Source organism: Lepidochelys kempii, chromosome 7, assembly GCF_965140285.1.
Source record: "Lepidochelys kempii isolate rLepKem1 chromosome 7, rLepKem1.hap1, whole genome shotgun sequence".
Classification (NCBI taxonomy): domain Eukaryota; kingdom Metazoa; phylum Chordata; order Testudines; family Cheloniidae; genus Lepidochelys; species Lepidochelys kempii.
Window position 1 is genome coordinate 28226565 of NC_136386.1, and position 15761 is coordinate 28242325.

General features: G+C 39.1%; 1 protein-coding gene across 9 annotated transcripts in view; it reads right to left on the minus strand.

Moving 5' to 3' along the window:
* The window catches only part of CACNA1D (calcium voltage-gated channel subunit alpha1 D), a 324438-nt gene that overhangs the window by 13005 nt on the left and 295672 nt on the right, over window positions 1–15761 (minus strand). For 7 of the 9 annotated variants that reach the window (XM_078853624.1, XM_078853623.1, XM_078853620.1 and 4 more), the window contains 5 exons: window positions 7262–7378; window positions 6156–6523; window positions 5688–5714; window positions 4566–4715; window positions 2139–2302 (listed from right to left, as the gene is read on the minus strand). In XM_078853624.1, the coding sequence (XP_078709750.1) occupies window positions 2139–2302; window positions 4566–4715; window positions 5688–5714; window positions 6156–6523; window positions 7262–7378 (826 nt within the window). The remainder of the gene's footprint in view (window positions 1–2138; window positions 2303–4565; window positions 4716–5687; window positions 5715–6155; window positions 6524–7261; window positions 7379–15761) is intronic. The other 2 variants (XM_078853625.1, XM_078853622.1) reach the window with 1 other exon arrangement.

A 15761-nucleotide genomic window follows, 5' to 3' on the forward strand; every position in this document is an offset into this window, starting at 1 on the left:
GTTATCCCATGACAGCTTACTTTGCTTAAGAGCCTTTGGTGAGGGACCCTGTCAAAGGCTATCTGAAAATCTAAATACACTATGTCCACTGGATCCCCCTTGTCCACATGCTTGTTGACCCCTGCAAAGAATTCTAGTAGATTGGTGAGGCATGATTTCCCTTTACAAAAACCATGTTGACTCTTTCCCAACAAATTATGTTCATCTATGAGTCTGGCAATTTTGTTATTTACTATAGTTTCAACCAGTTTGCCCTGTACTGAAGTCAGGCTTACAGGCTTGTAATTGCCGGGGTCACCTCTGGAGCCCTTTTTAAAAATTGGTGTCATGTTAGCTATCCTCCAGACATCTGGTACAGAAGCTGATTTAAATGATAGGTTACAGACTACAGTTAGTAGTTCTGCAATTTCACATTTGAGTTCCTTCAGAACTCTTGGGTAAATACCATCTGGTCCTGGTGACTTATTGCTGTTTTGTTTACATTTATCTGTGGTGTTTGCTAAAACCATATGGATGGAGACTGCCTCAGTTATAGCCACAAAAAGAGAAGCATTATGAAGTACTTGTATTGTTACTGACAAAACACCTGCAACAGACAGATAATATTGTGGAATATTCTGAATAAAATTTATCAAATTAAGATAAACTTTACTGAGGTAAGTTAAACCTCACTGAATTAGAGCTAATACCTTTGTAATACATTGTATTAAAAATGCAATAGTGTTTATGTTGTTGTTACATTGTATGGACCTTCTCTAGTGGGAGTGGGGGGGATGCTAATGAACTTTCTCTGTTATCGGCCTTTGCAGCCACCTCCCTGGAAAGATGCACATATACCAGTTAAAACTGGATTCTGCAGAGACCAACAGACAAAGAAAATACTTTTGGATAAAAGCCTGGCGTCTAACCTGAATCAGGGCCATCTTCCTGATCCAGCAGATGGGCAGGACCCCTGGTCCATGAAAGGCCCCAATCCTTAAGGAAGGATTAGAAGGACATGGCCTACTGAGGCCTTATAAGACTGTGTGCTTGTTCTGAGCTGAAGCACCCATGAACTTGTAATCACAAAGAAACACTTAGGTTGGAATGATGCCTGGTAAGATTGTTAGCATACAATCAAGTTATTTTATTGTTCTTAATATGCCTTCTCTGCAGACTTGCAGAGGAAGTGCTGCATGGTAACTTATATCTCCAGCAATCACTCTGTTACCCATCTCTGAAGAGAAAGCAAGCAGGTCTGTTTAGGCAAACTGCCTTTGCTGAGAAATACATAGTGAAGGCAAGGAACTGATAAGCATGGAGATACCCCAGTGAGAAGGGAGGGAGACGTGTCTCCACCCAAGAAAGGCAACGACAGGGGAGGTGGAGGCTTGAGCATGGGTGCACTTACCCACTGAGGGGAGATACAGGTGCAGATGCCCTTAACTGAGAAAACACCTTTTCCAAATTAAAAATAAATGGGAAAGCTTGTGTTGCTTTCATCTGAAAAAAAAAATCAAATAAAAGCTATAATAGTATTAGCAGGTGGTGTGTCTGGTTTGAAAGAGTCATGGAAAGTGCCGGAGGGCGAGTCACTGGAGTGACAATTGTTCGGTTTGATTTAGATCAACATCAGAAACCTGTGAACATGAATAACCCTTCGTCTGCCTTAGGGGCATGCACGCACACACAAAACACTTCCTGATCCAAGCTCTTTGTAGGGCAAATCTCTATGTATGCCGCATCCTACCTGACCATTTTCCACTGCCCTCAGAAAGGAAACGGAGACCAGGGACTTTGTTTCTTTGCAATGTTTTCTATATTAGCTGGAGAAAATGCAGGACAGTCACATCATGTTAATGAAATGATGAAGGGATGAGGGAAGCAAGGGAGAATGAGAGACACATTGCAGTTGTATGCTGGGACCTGTAGATTCTGTGGGCTGTACCTCAAGATAGACATTTCCACCTGTTGTCTGCAAAGTTGGTAAATATACTAATCAGAGGGGTTTACTCTAAAAAAATCACAAGGAGTGATGGTGAGAACGATGTCAAGGTCCACAGGAATGTTCTCTTTTTTTCATCCAAGCTTCTATATAGAACTGACCATGTATTCACTGTTAAAAATCTGACGCACTTGGACATTTTTACTGTACTCACATGTAGGTGTTGGAGGTAGCAACCGTCTCCTAGGAGATCTTTTTGAATCGTAACAGATCTGTGAATCGTCGTCCTCAAAAAATCCATGTGGGTGATGGTAGCCTTTTGGCCGCTCAAAATCTAAGTCATTGCAGTGATATCTGTTGTGATAGTCATACGTATGCCTGAATTAAAGAAACATGCTGTTAATAAGGGCAGTTTCAATGAACTGATCAATAATCTTTTCATTTACCAGGCCAAAGGACTCCAGGCATTGTTCTTATACTGATTCTTGCCGCAGCATGAGAACTAAACAAAACATACGGAAAAACGTGACTCATTAACATATTGGTTTCTGATTGTGCACTGATTATGAGAAAATTGCCATACGCTGGTCTGTTTAGAATAAGTCGCACATTAACCTTCATGGTTTAATTAAATAATATTATGCTTGGTTAAAAAACCACGTGGTTATAATCCTTGACATCAGTGTTACTATTATCACTGAAGATTATAACTCAAGGCCTCAATATTATCCTCTGGTTAAAAACAACAAAACCCTTTCCTCACCCCCACCACATCTTTCCTTATGATTTCTGGGTAATTTGCAGGGCTCAGTGCAAAAAGTTCAGACTGTTGCTGCTTGAGTATTACAAAGGCCTATTTGACTCTAATTAATATTATATCCAAAATGAGTGGATACCTAATGAAATGGAAGTGGACGGGGTTCTGAGTTGCTAACTTGGATGGACCAATTCAATTTGGGGCCAGCTGCCAATCTGAGTTGTTTTGGAGTGCAGGTAGGGCACAGAGAAAAAAGAAGGTGGAGACTCCACCTGAACTAGGAGTAGAGAAGATTGTTATGTTTGGCACATGTGGATATGCACAGGTACATCTAGGACAAGCAGGGAATGGAAGCAGGGAATCTGCCCTTGCAAATTAAAACCAACACGTGGAGGCTGAGGAGACTTATGAGGCTGTGGGATTGGTTGAACAGCTGGAATCTTTCTAGATAGCAATTTAGGAGAGATGATAGTAGCCTTTTGTAAGGAAGGTGGAAACAATCTACCTTTAGTCCTGTAAGTACAAATCTGTGTATAATTCATGATGAGGCAGGGGTTTCTAACAGGATGTATGAAACATTTGACATGTTTGAAAAAAGGTTACAAGCAGTTTGTAAAACAGAGAATGTTGACTGTTGCCCAAAAAGTAGGAGACCTGTTCCATGAAATGTTAGCACAGTAAAATGACAGACCATGAAAAGACAGATTGTTCTAAATGCAAGGAAAGTCAGGAGAGGGCATACTAATGACCTAATGACTGCCCCTCGCCCAGTTCAGGGAACTGTATGAATCCAAGCTGAAGTGGGAAAGCTTGGATCTACATGGAATAGATACACACTTTTTGAATAAATCTGAGCAAGTGACAGCAATAAAAAAAGTTAAACTGTTGAATGTGAAAGTCACAGGAATTGTCGACACTGGATCAAAAAGAAAGTTGTTAGAACAGGCCTTCTAAGGATGCTGCAGGACAGAAATATTAAAACTGTAAGAAATGAATTTCAAATGGAAATTTTGGCTGGGGAAAATCCAAACAAGTCCAAAAATGGGGAGAAATTGGGTGGGAAAACTGGACCTCAGGAATTAGAGTAGGGGGCAGGAAGGAAAGGGAAAAGGGTGTGGACTCAGATTAATGTAAATTAGAATTTCATTCAGGGTTATGAATGTGTAATAAATACAAATTCAGCAATTCTGCAAATTCAGTCCATGAAATTCTTGTGAAAGACGTGACATGGGTGAAACAAATGTGTAATACTAAATATTTATAATGCAGTGGTGCCCAAAGGCCAGGTATCACAGTATCAACTGGTTGTACCAGGTACATGGAAAAAGGTGATGCGACTAGAACTGATAAAGGGAGGTTGTGTCTGTAGTTTATTTGGTCATGTTTTACTATACAGGGTCCATCATATAGTTTATCTGTCTCATTATCATCCTTCCTTCTGCTGAGATTATGGAATCAAATGAACCATCATTAAAAGCTTCCCCAAGTGAGGCTGATCCGGCTGCCATTAATGTTAACGGGAGTTATGTCATATACTTCATTGGGAGCAGGGGCAGGCCTTAAATCTTCATTTATCTCAAACGGTATTCAATTTTTCCCCAGTAAATGTGGGAACTTCTCTGATTTTGGACTGTAGAGTTTCTCACAGTCCAAATGAACTAACTTCCTTTCTCACTACTCTGGAATTATGTATTAGGGATTTGCTGGGGTCTCATTTCATACCCCAACATGAGATGTGCTTGAGTATATTTTGCATTCTCATTCACTGTTCTATTTCCCTAAGAAAGGAATAGTGAAATTTTTAAGGTATAAAGTGTGTTTAATGTAACGCTAGCTGTACGTACATAATTTGACATTTTTTGTAGTTAAGACTAATAATCTCACCTGCTTCCTGACAACATATAGTCTTCTTCGTAATACTCTTCTCCGCTAAAATATTCCTGCTCTCCCATATAATGATCATCATTGCAGTAATCCTGAACTTCATGGTCTTCACGGCAAATAGTTGGTAGATGCCCATCACCGGAGTCTGACCTACAATTGGTACAGTGGTTTGGGATTTCACTATACTTTATCCATAATGGTTATATTTAAACCTGCACTTTTAGCTTAGTTTTTTAAAAAAAATAAAGACAGGCATACAAGTTCTCTCGTAGCTGGACTGATGCTTTATAGTAACTTCCATTGAACTACAGATGGGTACATGGGTATTCTGTCTTTGCTTTTCTGTTTTAAAGCGTTAATAGAAGTATGGTAGATTTACTATGTTTCTGTAGTTACTGTGAATAGTTAGAAAAGTCAAGCACATTTAAATCAGTCTTTCAAGCTGGAAGTCTACAGTACATGTATGAAAAAAGTTTCTCAAATACCTAAAATTTGTCAGTGGGCAAAAATGTAAGAGCACTCAGTAAAGTCTTCCAAAGCAAAGTGTGAAAACAGCTGTGCAAATTCTAAACATAAAAACTACTAGATTAAGAAGTACTTTTCAGGAGGTGCCCTCTATCTGACCTCTAACATTCATAACGCAAGCAACTCTGACAAACACTAAATAGGTTATCTTTTCCTTGCCCATAAATATCATTAGCCAATATTAAGTAATTTTTACAGTAATACCTTTAACATTACATACTTTTTATCTCCTCCAGTCTAAGTGAAGTAGGATTAAACTTGACATTTTTTAAACAGGAACTACCCTTTGGGCATGCTCCTGTGTCCACTAAAGTCGTTGCCAAACATACCATTGATTTTAATAATGCAGAATCAAGATCAAAGTCTTGAACTTTATCAGCCCATGTCAGTCACTCACAGACATGGGGTGAAATTAGTCCCATAAAATTATCACAAATTTGTAGTCATTTTATATCTTTTAATTCCATACTCTAGTTATTCTAAGTTTGTTTCCAGTTAACTCGGGCTACTTTATTATTGTTTTTCCACTGTAAGAACATTGAGAGCTTTTATGTTGTCTCATGATTTAAACATATGTCTTAAACAATATGCACTTACCTAATGTAAGTTTCATAATAGCGTGTTCTATCCAGGAAAGCCATAAAAATGTGGAGAGAAATTTTTTTAATCAGACTATTAAAATAATTTTCAGAACTTCACTATTAATGGTGACTACACTCTTTCTATACTGTGACTGTCCAATGGATTTGTTTAAAAAAAAACAACATATTTTAACTCTTTGAAACAATGCACTCCTAGATTACATGGGCTATTGTGTTAAATATATGTTTCTAATTGGGTAAGAAATTAGTTATATGTTAAATCATAGTTTCATTTGTCAATACAATAAAAAAGCAAAATGAAAGCAACCACTACCTCTACCACCATCCTTAAAATAAATAGCTTTTGATATATTAGGTAATAAGTAGCACAGTATGAGTTTTGGAGTAGCACTACACCATTCTAAATTATTGCACATGCTATAGGATGTTTATTTACTGAACACAAACATATCGTAAAGTTTACCTCTTACTGTTTGATCTTCTATGCCTCTCATGATCAGCTCTGGAGTATGAATGGTATCCATTTTCGGACCTATGCTCATGATTTCCAATGTTTGGGTGCCTTCCATTAGCAACTTTGGACATATTGGCATTATTGAGATTGGCATTTGTTGAATTTGGAACGTGCTTTCCTATTGAGTTGTGATTATGATGGTTATGGAAAACAGAATTTGAGGCCTGGTGGTACATATTTTTCTCAGTATTACTTGCAGATGGAATTGAAGGCCGTTGGACATGCAGGGGACGGTGTGTGGTATTGATTTGTTGAAACGAATCTCTCCTATCACTGCAAACATGATTTATATTGTTTCCAAACAGGGCACCATTCCTCTGTTTTAAAAAAAAAAAAAAGGATGTCTGAACATTTTTAAATGGGCTAATAATTAATAAATGCACTTCTTGAATGCATTTTTGCATGAATAAACATTTGTGCTAAAATTTGTGAACATTTTTGATTTTGCATATATTTAAACAAATACATGAAAGCCTTCCAAATATTAATGAGAAATTAATAACATGACCCCACAAATACTAACAAACAGAACCTGGCATTCCTTTTTGAAGAAACATTCACAAACCTGCTTTTTAACTATTTGACGAGCTCTACCTTTGACCTTGTTTCTTGGATGTGGAACTCACCCTTTTATTGCTTTTAGTACCTCCTAGAGTAGACAGCTGAAGCATGCTCTCCATGGGTGCCCTGAAGACAACTCAGAAGGAGCATCTAATGTAGAAAGTAGATTCCCCCTTAATTACAAGTGTCTGCCACCATAGTCAGTATTTTACACTTATTATCCCAAGTCTTCCAATTGGCTTTTATGTGCAATTCAAGGTGCTGATTTTAAACTATGCTCTCTTAGTCTGGAATCTGGCAACCTAAGAATCCACCTTTCTCTATCTACCATTGTAAAAGCTGAGACTAGTTGAGGTACTTTGTTAAAATTGTTTTTGGTTAAAATATCTTTTAAAATATTCTGGTAGATGCAGTCCAAGTGGTCTGATGAGTTCTAGAAATATAAAAACATCTAATAAAACATTCTGCCATGTGGCTACTTTCTGAGTAATTACTTTATATATATCTTCCTCTTCCTCATGATTATTTTCCTCAGGTTCATCATCTTGCAAGTCACAGGATATAGCTCGACGAATTTCAGGGCCAATGTCATGAAGAGTTCTTAGTCCTGCCTAAATCAATGAAAATATCATAATACATTAGGAATATAGTTTCCTTTTTGAAATTAAATCACAAGCAGGTAACTTATTTTAAAAGGATAGTCTATTTGTCAAGGTAAAGTCTATAAATCTTGCTATAAATGTAATTACGAGGTGCTACTTTACAGAACTAAACCTATATAGCCTTTGTCCACTGTCATTAGCAGCATGCTTACACCAGCGTAACACCGAGTCCAATATATCTCCTTTTTATCCTGGTATGAGGGCCAACCCAAAGCCATTGAAGTCAATGGAGAGACTCCCATTGACTATACTGGGCATTCGATCAGTCCCTCAGTGCATTATTCATGGGCATAATATCCATCCTGCTGCAGAGTGCCAATACATATTAAAAATCAATAAGCTCTTAATAAAAGGTATTTCAATAAGAAAAGCATTTCATTCCAAAGGACGACATGCCCCAAAAGTTGTTTGCAGCCTTGCCTTCCCTTCAGGAAGCACAGGGAGATAACAGTAACAGGATTAGAGAAGATCTGAAAGAGACTGAGGAAGAGAGAGGAAGGTCAGATGCAAATGCCGATGAAGTTAAACCAGTATGGTGTCCAGGTCTTGCAGTGGCAAATTTCTTTCATAAAAAATATGTTAAAAACCAATGAAGAAGTGGACCTACATGCCACACAATAAGCAGACATCGCACTCCATGCCAAGAAAGCAATGCCTTTGTACAGACAGGCCTTTTAACGTGATTTTTAGGAGAGCTTTTCCCCATTTAATAAACATACAGTAAAATTGTGCTAATCAAGGCTTTGCTGGTATATGCAAGGAAAAATATCATTGTCTGGCCATCCAAAACAACCAAAATGCAGTCTGTGCAGGTAAAATGTGATTATTTATTGTCTAGAGGGCAGTCCCAAGAACCTGACTTAAGAGTTGTGATTGCTGGGATCTGAAGTTGAAAAGGAAACAATGGCTTCCTCATCTCAATTTCTTTCTAGATGCCGTCAAACTGCAGAAGAAATGGATGATTTTCCTGCTTAGTCCATTACTTTACTAAATTCCATTTCAGGTTCCTCTCAATTGCTCTTTTGGAAGCCTGCATGTGGCAGGGGACAAAGGCTCTGTCTGTGTGAGGCTTTTGCCGGGCACAGATCAGGAATGCTTTTCAGAACTCCTGTAAAAAGTTAGCAAACAATCTAGCTAGAAACACATTATATTTTCTTTTGTTTAATGGCTGGAAAAATAGCTGTGCTATTTTATATGTATATTCCTGTTTTTGTGTCTTTTTGTAAGTTAAGGTTTTGCCTTGAGGGATTCTCTGTGTTTTGAATCTGATTACCCTGTAAGGTATTTACTATCCTGATTTTACAGAGGTGATTCTTTTACCTTTTCTTTAATTAAAATTCTTCCTTTAAGATCCCGATTGCTTTTTCATTGTCCTTAAGATCCAAGGGTTTGGGTCTGCGTTCACCTATGCAAACTGGTGAGGATTTTTATCAAACCTTCCCCAGCAAAGGGCTTGGGGGGATATTTTGAGGGGGAAGACGTCTCCAAATGGGCTCTTTTCCTGTTCTTTGTTTAACACATTTGGTGGTGGCAGCATAGGGTTCAAGGACAAGGCAAAGTTTGTACCTTGAGGAAGTTTTTAACCTAAGCTGGAAAGAATAAACTTAGGGGGTCTTTCATGCAGGTCCCCACATCTGTACCCTAGAGTTCAGAGTGGGGAAGGAACCTTGACAGTGCCTTTGGAATATGTGGGTTCCCAGTCTGGGGGATGCTCACACAATTACGCCTGGGGGCATTCTGTGCCAAAAAATTAAAAATTCTGCACACAATATTTTAAAATTCTGCAAATTTTATTTGTCAATAAATAAATGCAGAGGGTCCAGCATGGCAGTGGGGAACACAGATCACTGGCTGCACAAAGGTGGGAGATCACCCTGCAGTCCCCTCACCCCTGGGACACGGACTTAGCAGTGAGGCTGCACCTGAACCTGACACAGCACAAGGTCTGAGCCTGCCCCAGAAACACTGTGGGGCCCTGCCTCTGTGCCAGGCACACCAGGTGTGGAACAGGCAGGCTCAACCAGGCAGGATCCAAGTGTGGAGGGGCTCAGTGTGGAGGGATCCAGGTGTGGGGTGAGAGGATTCTGTGTGTGACAATCTGGGTGCAGGCAGCTCAGTGGGGGGGGGTCTAGGTGTGGGGGGATCTGGAGGCTTATTGTGCACAGAGGCTTATTGTGGGGGAGGGTTCCAGGTGCAGGAGCAATGGGACTCTGCAGGGGCTTCCAGGTGAAGGTGGTTGGGGCTCAGCAGAGGGGTCTGGGTGTGGGGGTCTCAGCAGAGGGGTCTGGGTGCTGGGAGAGTGGGACTTGGTGGGGTGGGGGTCTGGGTGTAGCTAGTTGGAGGTCGGTGTGGGGGTCTGGATGTGTGGTGGTGCAGGGGGTGGAAGCATCAGGGTTTGAGTGCAGGGAGCTCAGTGTGGGGTGGCCTGGGTGCAGGGGTGGGAGTCTGGAGGCAAGAGGTCTGGGTGCAGGGGGGATTCAGATGCAGGGGTTGAGGTTCAGTGGGGTGGGGTTTGGGTATGCAGTGCTAGGGGGGTTCTGGATGTACTGGGTGAGGCTTGGCAGGGGTGTCTGGGTGTGGGAGGTCTGGATGCATAGGCATTGGATGGATGGGGGAGCAGCTCCCTGTACAGTGACCCCTCCCCACACACCTCTCCTGCCTCCAGCCTAGCTGGGACTAGCAGCTGATGATGGCTCAGAGTAGGTGCCACTAGCTGGGGTGTCCCCAGCCCCACGGTGATTTACCTCTCCACTGGCTGCTCTGGGTGGAAGACAGCATGGGTGGAACGAAGTGTCTGTGCTGCTAGGGAGTGGTGTGTGACTGCTCTTGCAGCTTCCTATTGCTTCCCTGTCAGAAAGTCATTTTTCTGCGAGGAAGCAAAGAAATCTGTGGGGGACATGAATTTTTCACATGCACAGAATTCCCCAGGAGTAACACAATTTTTGCCACACATGCCAGAAACCATTTTCTTCTTAAATAAGAGCTGCACAAGAACTACTGTAAGTGCTATTATAATTAAATGTTATGACTGACAAGGCTGGGCCACAGACTTGAAGCACCACATATTCCAATAAATTTAGCCCTGTAGCAGCAAGTTCAATCAATGTATTCAGGGCTCAGTTCTCCAGTGCCCTTGAGCATAGTTCATCAGAGTCTCAGGGGAAAAGGGAAAAGTGGCTCAAAGTCCCTTTTCCACTACTTTCAATCTTGGAGGAGGCTAAAGGCTTCTTTAACTTGTAGCAGTCTGTGATGTTCCCCTAGAGACCATCTTGCCAATAAAGATTGCTGGAGGGGTCCCACACCTTCCAACCCTTGATATGTCTCCACCCCCCATGCTAGGTTACACCCCCTGCGGGTTCTCCAATGTCAGGGGAAATCCCCCTTAGGGAAGCTTTAAGATCACTTTGTGGCACACCAATAGCAAAACTGGCCTTAATGTAAGGCAGGATCTGGTCCTCAGATTTTCCAATTGACTGTAAATTTTAATGTAAGTACTGTAGTATTTTACAAAATACCCATTTTAAACCATAGTACCATACAAGTGATTTCAAAAGAATGGGGCTCATTCTGCTCTCATTTATATCAGTTTGACATCCAAGTAATCTCATTTGATCTGTAAATCTTCCTGACTTAAACCACTCTAAGTGACATCAGCTACATGATTTTTCTAAGTTAAAAATGTAAGGATATTTAAGAATACAAAGTTCTTTGGACATACTGGTCAATTTATCTTCAAAATACAGTGTAAATATTAACATTGGCTATATGCAAAACTGTTATACCAGAGATCTCTGCAGCTTGAAGAAAAAAAAAACATTCCATGGAATGTTCTAATATTTATGCTACAGTCACCTGATGCCTTTTAGTAAGCTATACACTTCCAACACATATGTTTAATATTTTGTTTTGTCCTGTGATATATGCAACAACCAACTGCTAAAATGTGATAATAAAACATGTGCAACAGGGTTTTAGACACTTGCCACCACATCTCTCTAGGGATAAAATGTTATAATTAATAAATCAAATTGCATCACTGAATACACTGATACAGGACAGCATGTGTTGTTCTGAATTTTTGGGGGAGGTAGAGATCCATGTTATTGTATTTCAAATGGCAACAACTGTCTCACCTTTATTTAGCAGTTATGCTTGTAAAGTTGCAAAAAATAAAGGACTTTATTCAGATGATTTCTGCCCTAAATTGAATCCTGCAGCTTTTTCCCACTGGGCATGAGTAAAACTTGCTGGATTGATCTGCTTGTCTGTTAGCAAATCAATGACATATGTACTGTGTGATGAATGACATAATCACATAATAAAATCAAGGATGTCTCTTCAATAGGTTTTTCAGTAGTGCACAAAATTATGACTTCAAATTGACATGATAATTCAGTGCAGCTGTGCTTTATGAGGCATAATAGCACCTACAATTTTTTCAAGACAGCGTAAGTCATTAATACCCCAATGCTGTGTGATAAACAACATCTCAAAAGACAACTAACGATACCCCTCTCTTTGAAAAGATACTAAGTTGAAACAGCATGTGTTCTTTTAAATGGTGAAATGATCTAACCTCAGGAAACCCCTCAATTGAAAAAATTGTCATATAACTAACAAATATATTAATTTGGGCTGGTCATTGATAAGAAACAAAGGCAGGCTTAAAAAGATACTTGAAAAAACTTAAGCACCATGCATCATAAAACTGAAATCAATGAGTCGCTGAAATTAAAAAGGATTCTTTTAACAAATCCTACTCATAGTTCTTTTTACCCAAGTTCAGAGACAAATAAATGAATGTTCAAGATCACGTACTTATTAATGCATTTTAAATGATTGCTTTACATATTCTATCTAACTATATATTGCATATAAAGATGACAATATATCTATAAAAATCCAGAGTCAATGAAATTTCTTGAAAACTCTACCCATATTTAAACAACTTTCACTGTTATATAACACATACACTGCTTTTAATAATTTGTGTAAATTGTTCAATCTTTATTTTTATTCCCTAATAACGTATATTCTTTCAACTAAAAACAAATAAAAATCTTCACTCTGTAAAGTTAGTAAACTTTATATGTGAGCTATAATGCAATCTAGTTATCTTTTAAAAAAGACATAATTTAAGCCTATTTTTCAAATTGCATTCATAACTCTCTAGTTCAACACTTATCATAAAATTTTTATTAATTTAAAATATAAAACACACACACTCCCCACTCCCTTTGAAGATATATTTTATAGAGGCATTATAAAGTATTAAAATGCCTTTAAGTTTTGCAGCTCAGATTTTAATAGAATGCTAGAGGTTTGGATATATCTCTACCTAAGTAAAAATATATCTGAAATATATTACAAATATTAATTGTAAATTACTAGACCTGAAGATCCTCAAAACACTGTAAGAACAATGAATAATCTATTTTTAGCTCAGACATGAATTTTCACAAACCTGCATGTTTTACAGCAAAGCAAATGAAAAAAACCCCAAACAAACTTGGAAAAAAACATACTCGGAAACCTACACTTTTACTTAAGCTAAGTCAGTACTAAACAAAATTCAATACCAGAACAATTCAAATAAGAATATAAATCATGCACGAAAAACCAAAAACAACAAAACTGAATGGACCTACGCTATAGCAGTTAACATAAGAGACATAGTAGTCAAGTCTTGATTCCCCAGATCTCTTTGTCTTCACAGGACCCATCTTATTTAAAACCCTCCAGCTCAGTGCACTGCACTGTAACTACACAAAGGCTCTGTGCTCTCTGTCAAATCCAGGCTCTCTCCAGCTAAGTCTTACCGTGAACACAATATGAACATGGCAGCCCAATTAAACTGAAGCTGAGCAGTGTATTAACCCTTCAGCGGTTGCCCACTAGGGCTTTTTCTTAATTTACCATCGTATTGGATAGCGCCTCTACAATTTTTATACAAAGTAGCATAGTTAGTTAAATCTGAAAGATGTCCCTGAGATTAAATCCTTGTCAGATCACTATATCAATATGTTATATGTTGTATGATACACACAGATTATATTTTCTTACATACCCACAAACATATACATACATGCATACACACACTGAAATATGTATGATGTGTATATATATTATCTGTAATAATTATCTTCTCTGACAAAAGTGGAATGAATGAATGAATGAATCCAACTCCAAGTATTAGATATAAATTAAAATGATTTACACTCTACTAAACATTATTTTACAAGCACCATTACTCGTGTTAGGCTCAATACAAATTTCCATCATTACAGAAAGATAGTTAAGACTAACTGTCCGGCAGCTCCCAAACTACTGTCACAAACATATTTTGTGCAACTTCAATATAAAGATTTGTTGTTTATCTGTGGAAATTTGAGCATGAAGCATACTGTCAGAAAAGGTAAGGGAGTAATGTAATCAGTACAAAATTTCATTGTAAGCAAATCAATTAAGGGATTTTTTTGGTCTCATTTATTTCTTAGGAGTTTTTATAATGTCAGAATAAAAGCATACACACAGTGTGAACTAGAAAAGGAGCTGAGCCACACTACACTTTGTTACACGCTTTTTTGACAGCAAGCTGAAAACCTTGGGCCTGCAGAGTTCATTCAGATTGTTAGAATGCTGATGGCTGGCTCAATCTTGAAGCAACTTTTAGGGACTATGAACCAGACATGACAAGCTGATGGCAGGTTTGAGCTAGTCAAATTGTCCTGCTTCTATTGTAAATAAATTCAAAGTCTAGGACATTGCATGTTGCAGAAAAGGCCATTTAATGACAGATAAAGAAAAATATTCCAATAGTAATCTGCTGATAAAATGTAAAAACCAGAAGTCTTCACTGACACAGCAGGGCATGCTGGAGAGGAGACCTCTGCTCCAGAATTTGACCAGAGAGCAAGCTGACCTCCCTCCCCACTAAACGTTCCATCCAACAGCCAGGCTAATTAGCATTCAAAAGTGCACCCAGACATAGCCCTTTGCCTGGAGACTGTGTTCCCAGAAGTTTTTCACGTGGAGAAAAAGGAAGGAGGAGCTCCTGCCTACCCATTTCTTGGAGTTAAGGAACTATCAAACCAAGGTGCAAAGAATCCTAATTCCCTGCCTCAAACTGAGCTGCCTGAGAATTTGTCTCTTCCTCCCTCAGCATTTCTTAATTCCAACCCTGCAGAAAGCTTTTCTCCCTCAATTCCTGATGTGATGAGATTCATACCTGATGAAGCCCAGAGAGTGCAAAGCAACTAAAAGCACCTATCCATCATTTTCCATTCACTAACAAAGCAGCACAAGGTCCAGCCTCATTACACCCAGAAGAGGAGTTCAGTCAAAGGGTCAGATTCTCACATCTCTTTGTATGCAAATCTCCCCATGACTTCATGATGAAAAATGTATCCACTGCTTTAGTTTATGCCAGGGGCAGTTGTGATCTTTGATACCCTGGTCACTGCCCTATCCCTCTGAGTGTAGCAATAGCCTTCCCTCCCATAGCAGTGAATGCAAAGACACTTTCCTAAATCATTCCTAAGATTAAGAACTTTTAAAAACAACAGACTGGTTCAGACTGTGGCACTGACTCCTCACCACACCAGCAGGCAAGCGGATGAATGTGAAAGAAATAGGACGCACCCAGTGGAAGCACTGCTGAGACACGCTCACTGTCAAGGTACACGGCTGCGCATGGCAGGCCAACAGAGAAAAGCATTCCTTGCTGGCTAAAGGAGAGAGCAGGAATGGGAGACAGACACACTTTAAAAAAACCTGTTTCTATTTTTTTTTAACTTTCACTAAGTTCTGTTAGTACTTTCAGTTAAATGTTTAAATCAATGGAAAAATTCGTTCAAACATTTATCATATTTATTGTTCTGTTAAAAAAATGATTACAATCAAGGTGTAACAATTTTCTTTCTGCAATACTTGCTTCAAGGGGCCACAGAATTATACGTGCCCCCTCCCTTTCTTTTTTAAAAAACACTCTATTTGATTCTCGGTAACACTGACGATATCTTTGGACGAGTCCAAACTGCCAACCTCAGCAGAGGTCTGATTTCTAAGACCAGTGCACAGGAAGCGCGACTGCTTAAATACATATTCACCAAAGTGATAGGAGAATTAATAGATATACAACTGCTTATAGAACAGTGTTTTTCATTTTGGTGATGAGGTGATAGTGGGTTGCAATAACTTTGAAATAAGAAGTGTGCCTTCTCCCTTTATCTGTATATGGCAAACACACAGTTCTGCTGCAAATTTAGGGCAGCAGAACCCAATGAGGATCTTTTGTAGTCCACTCCCTGTTTATGCACTAGCATCACTGATG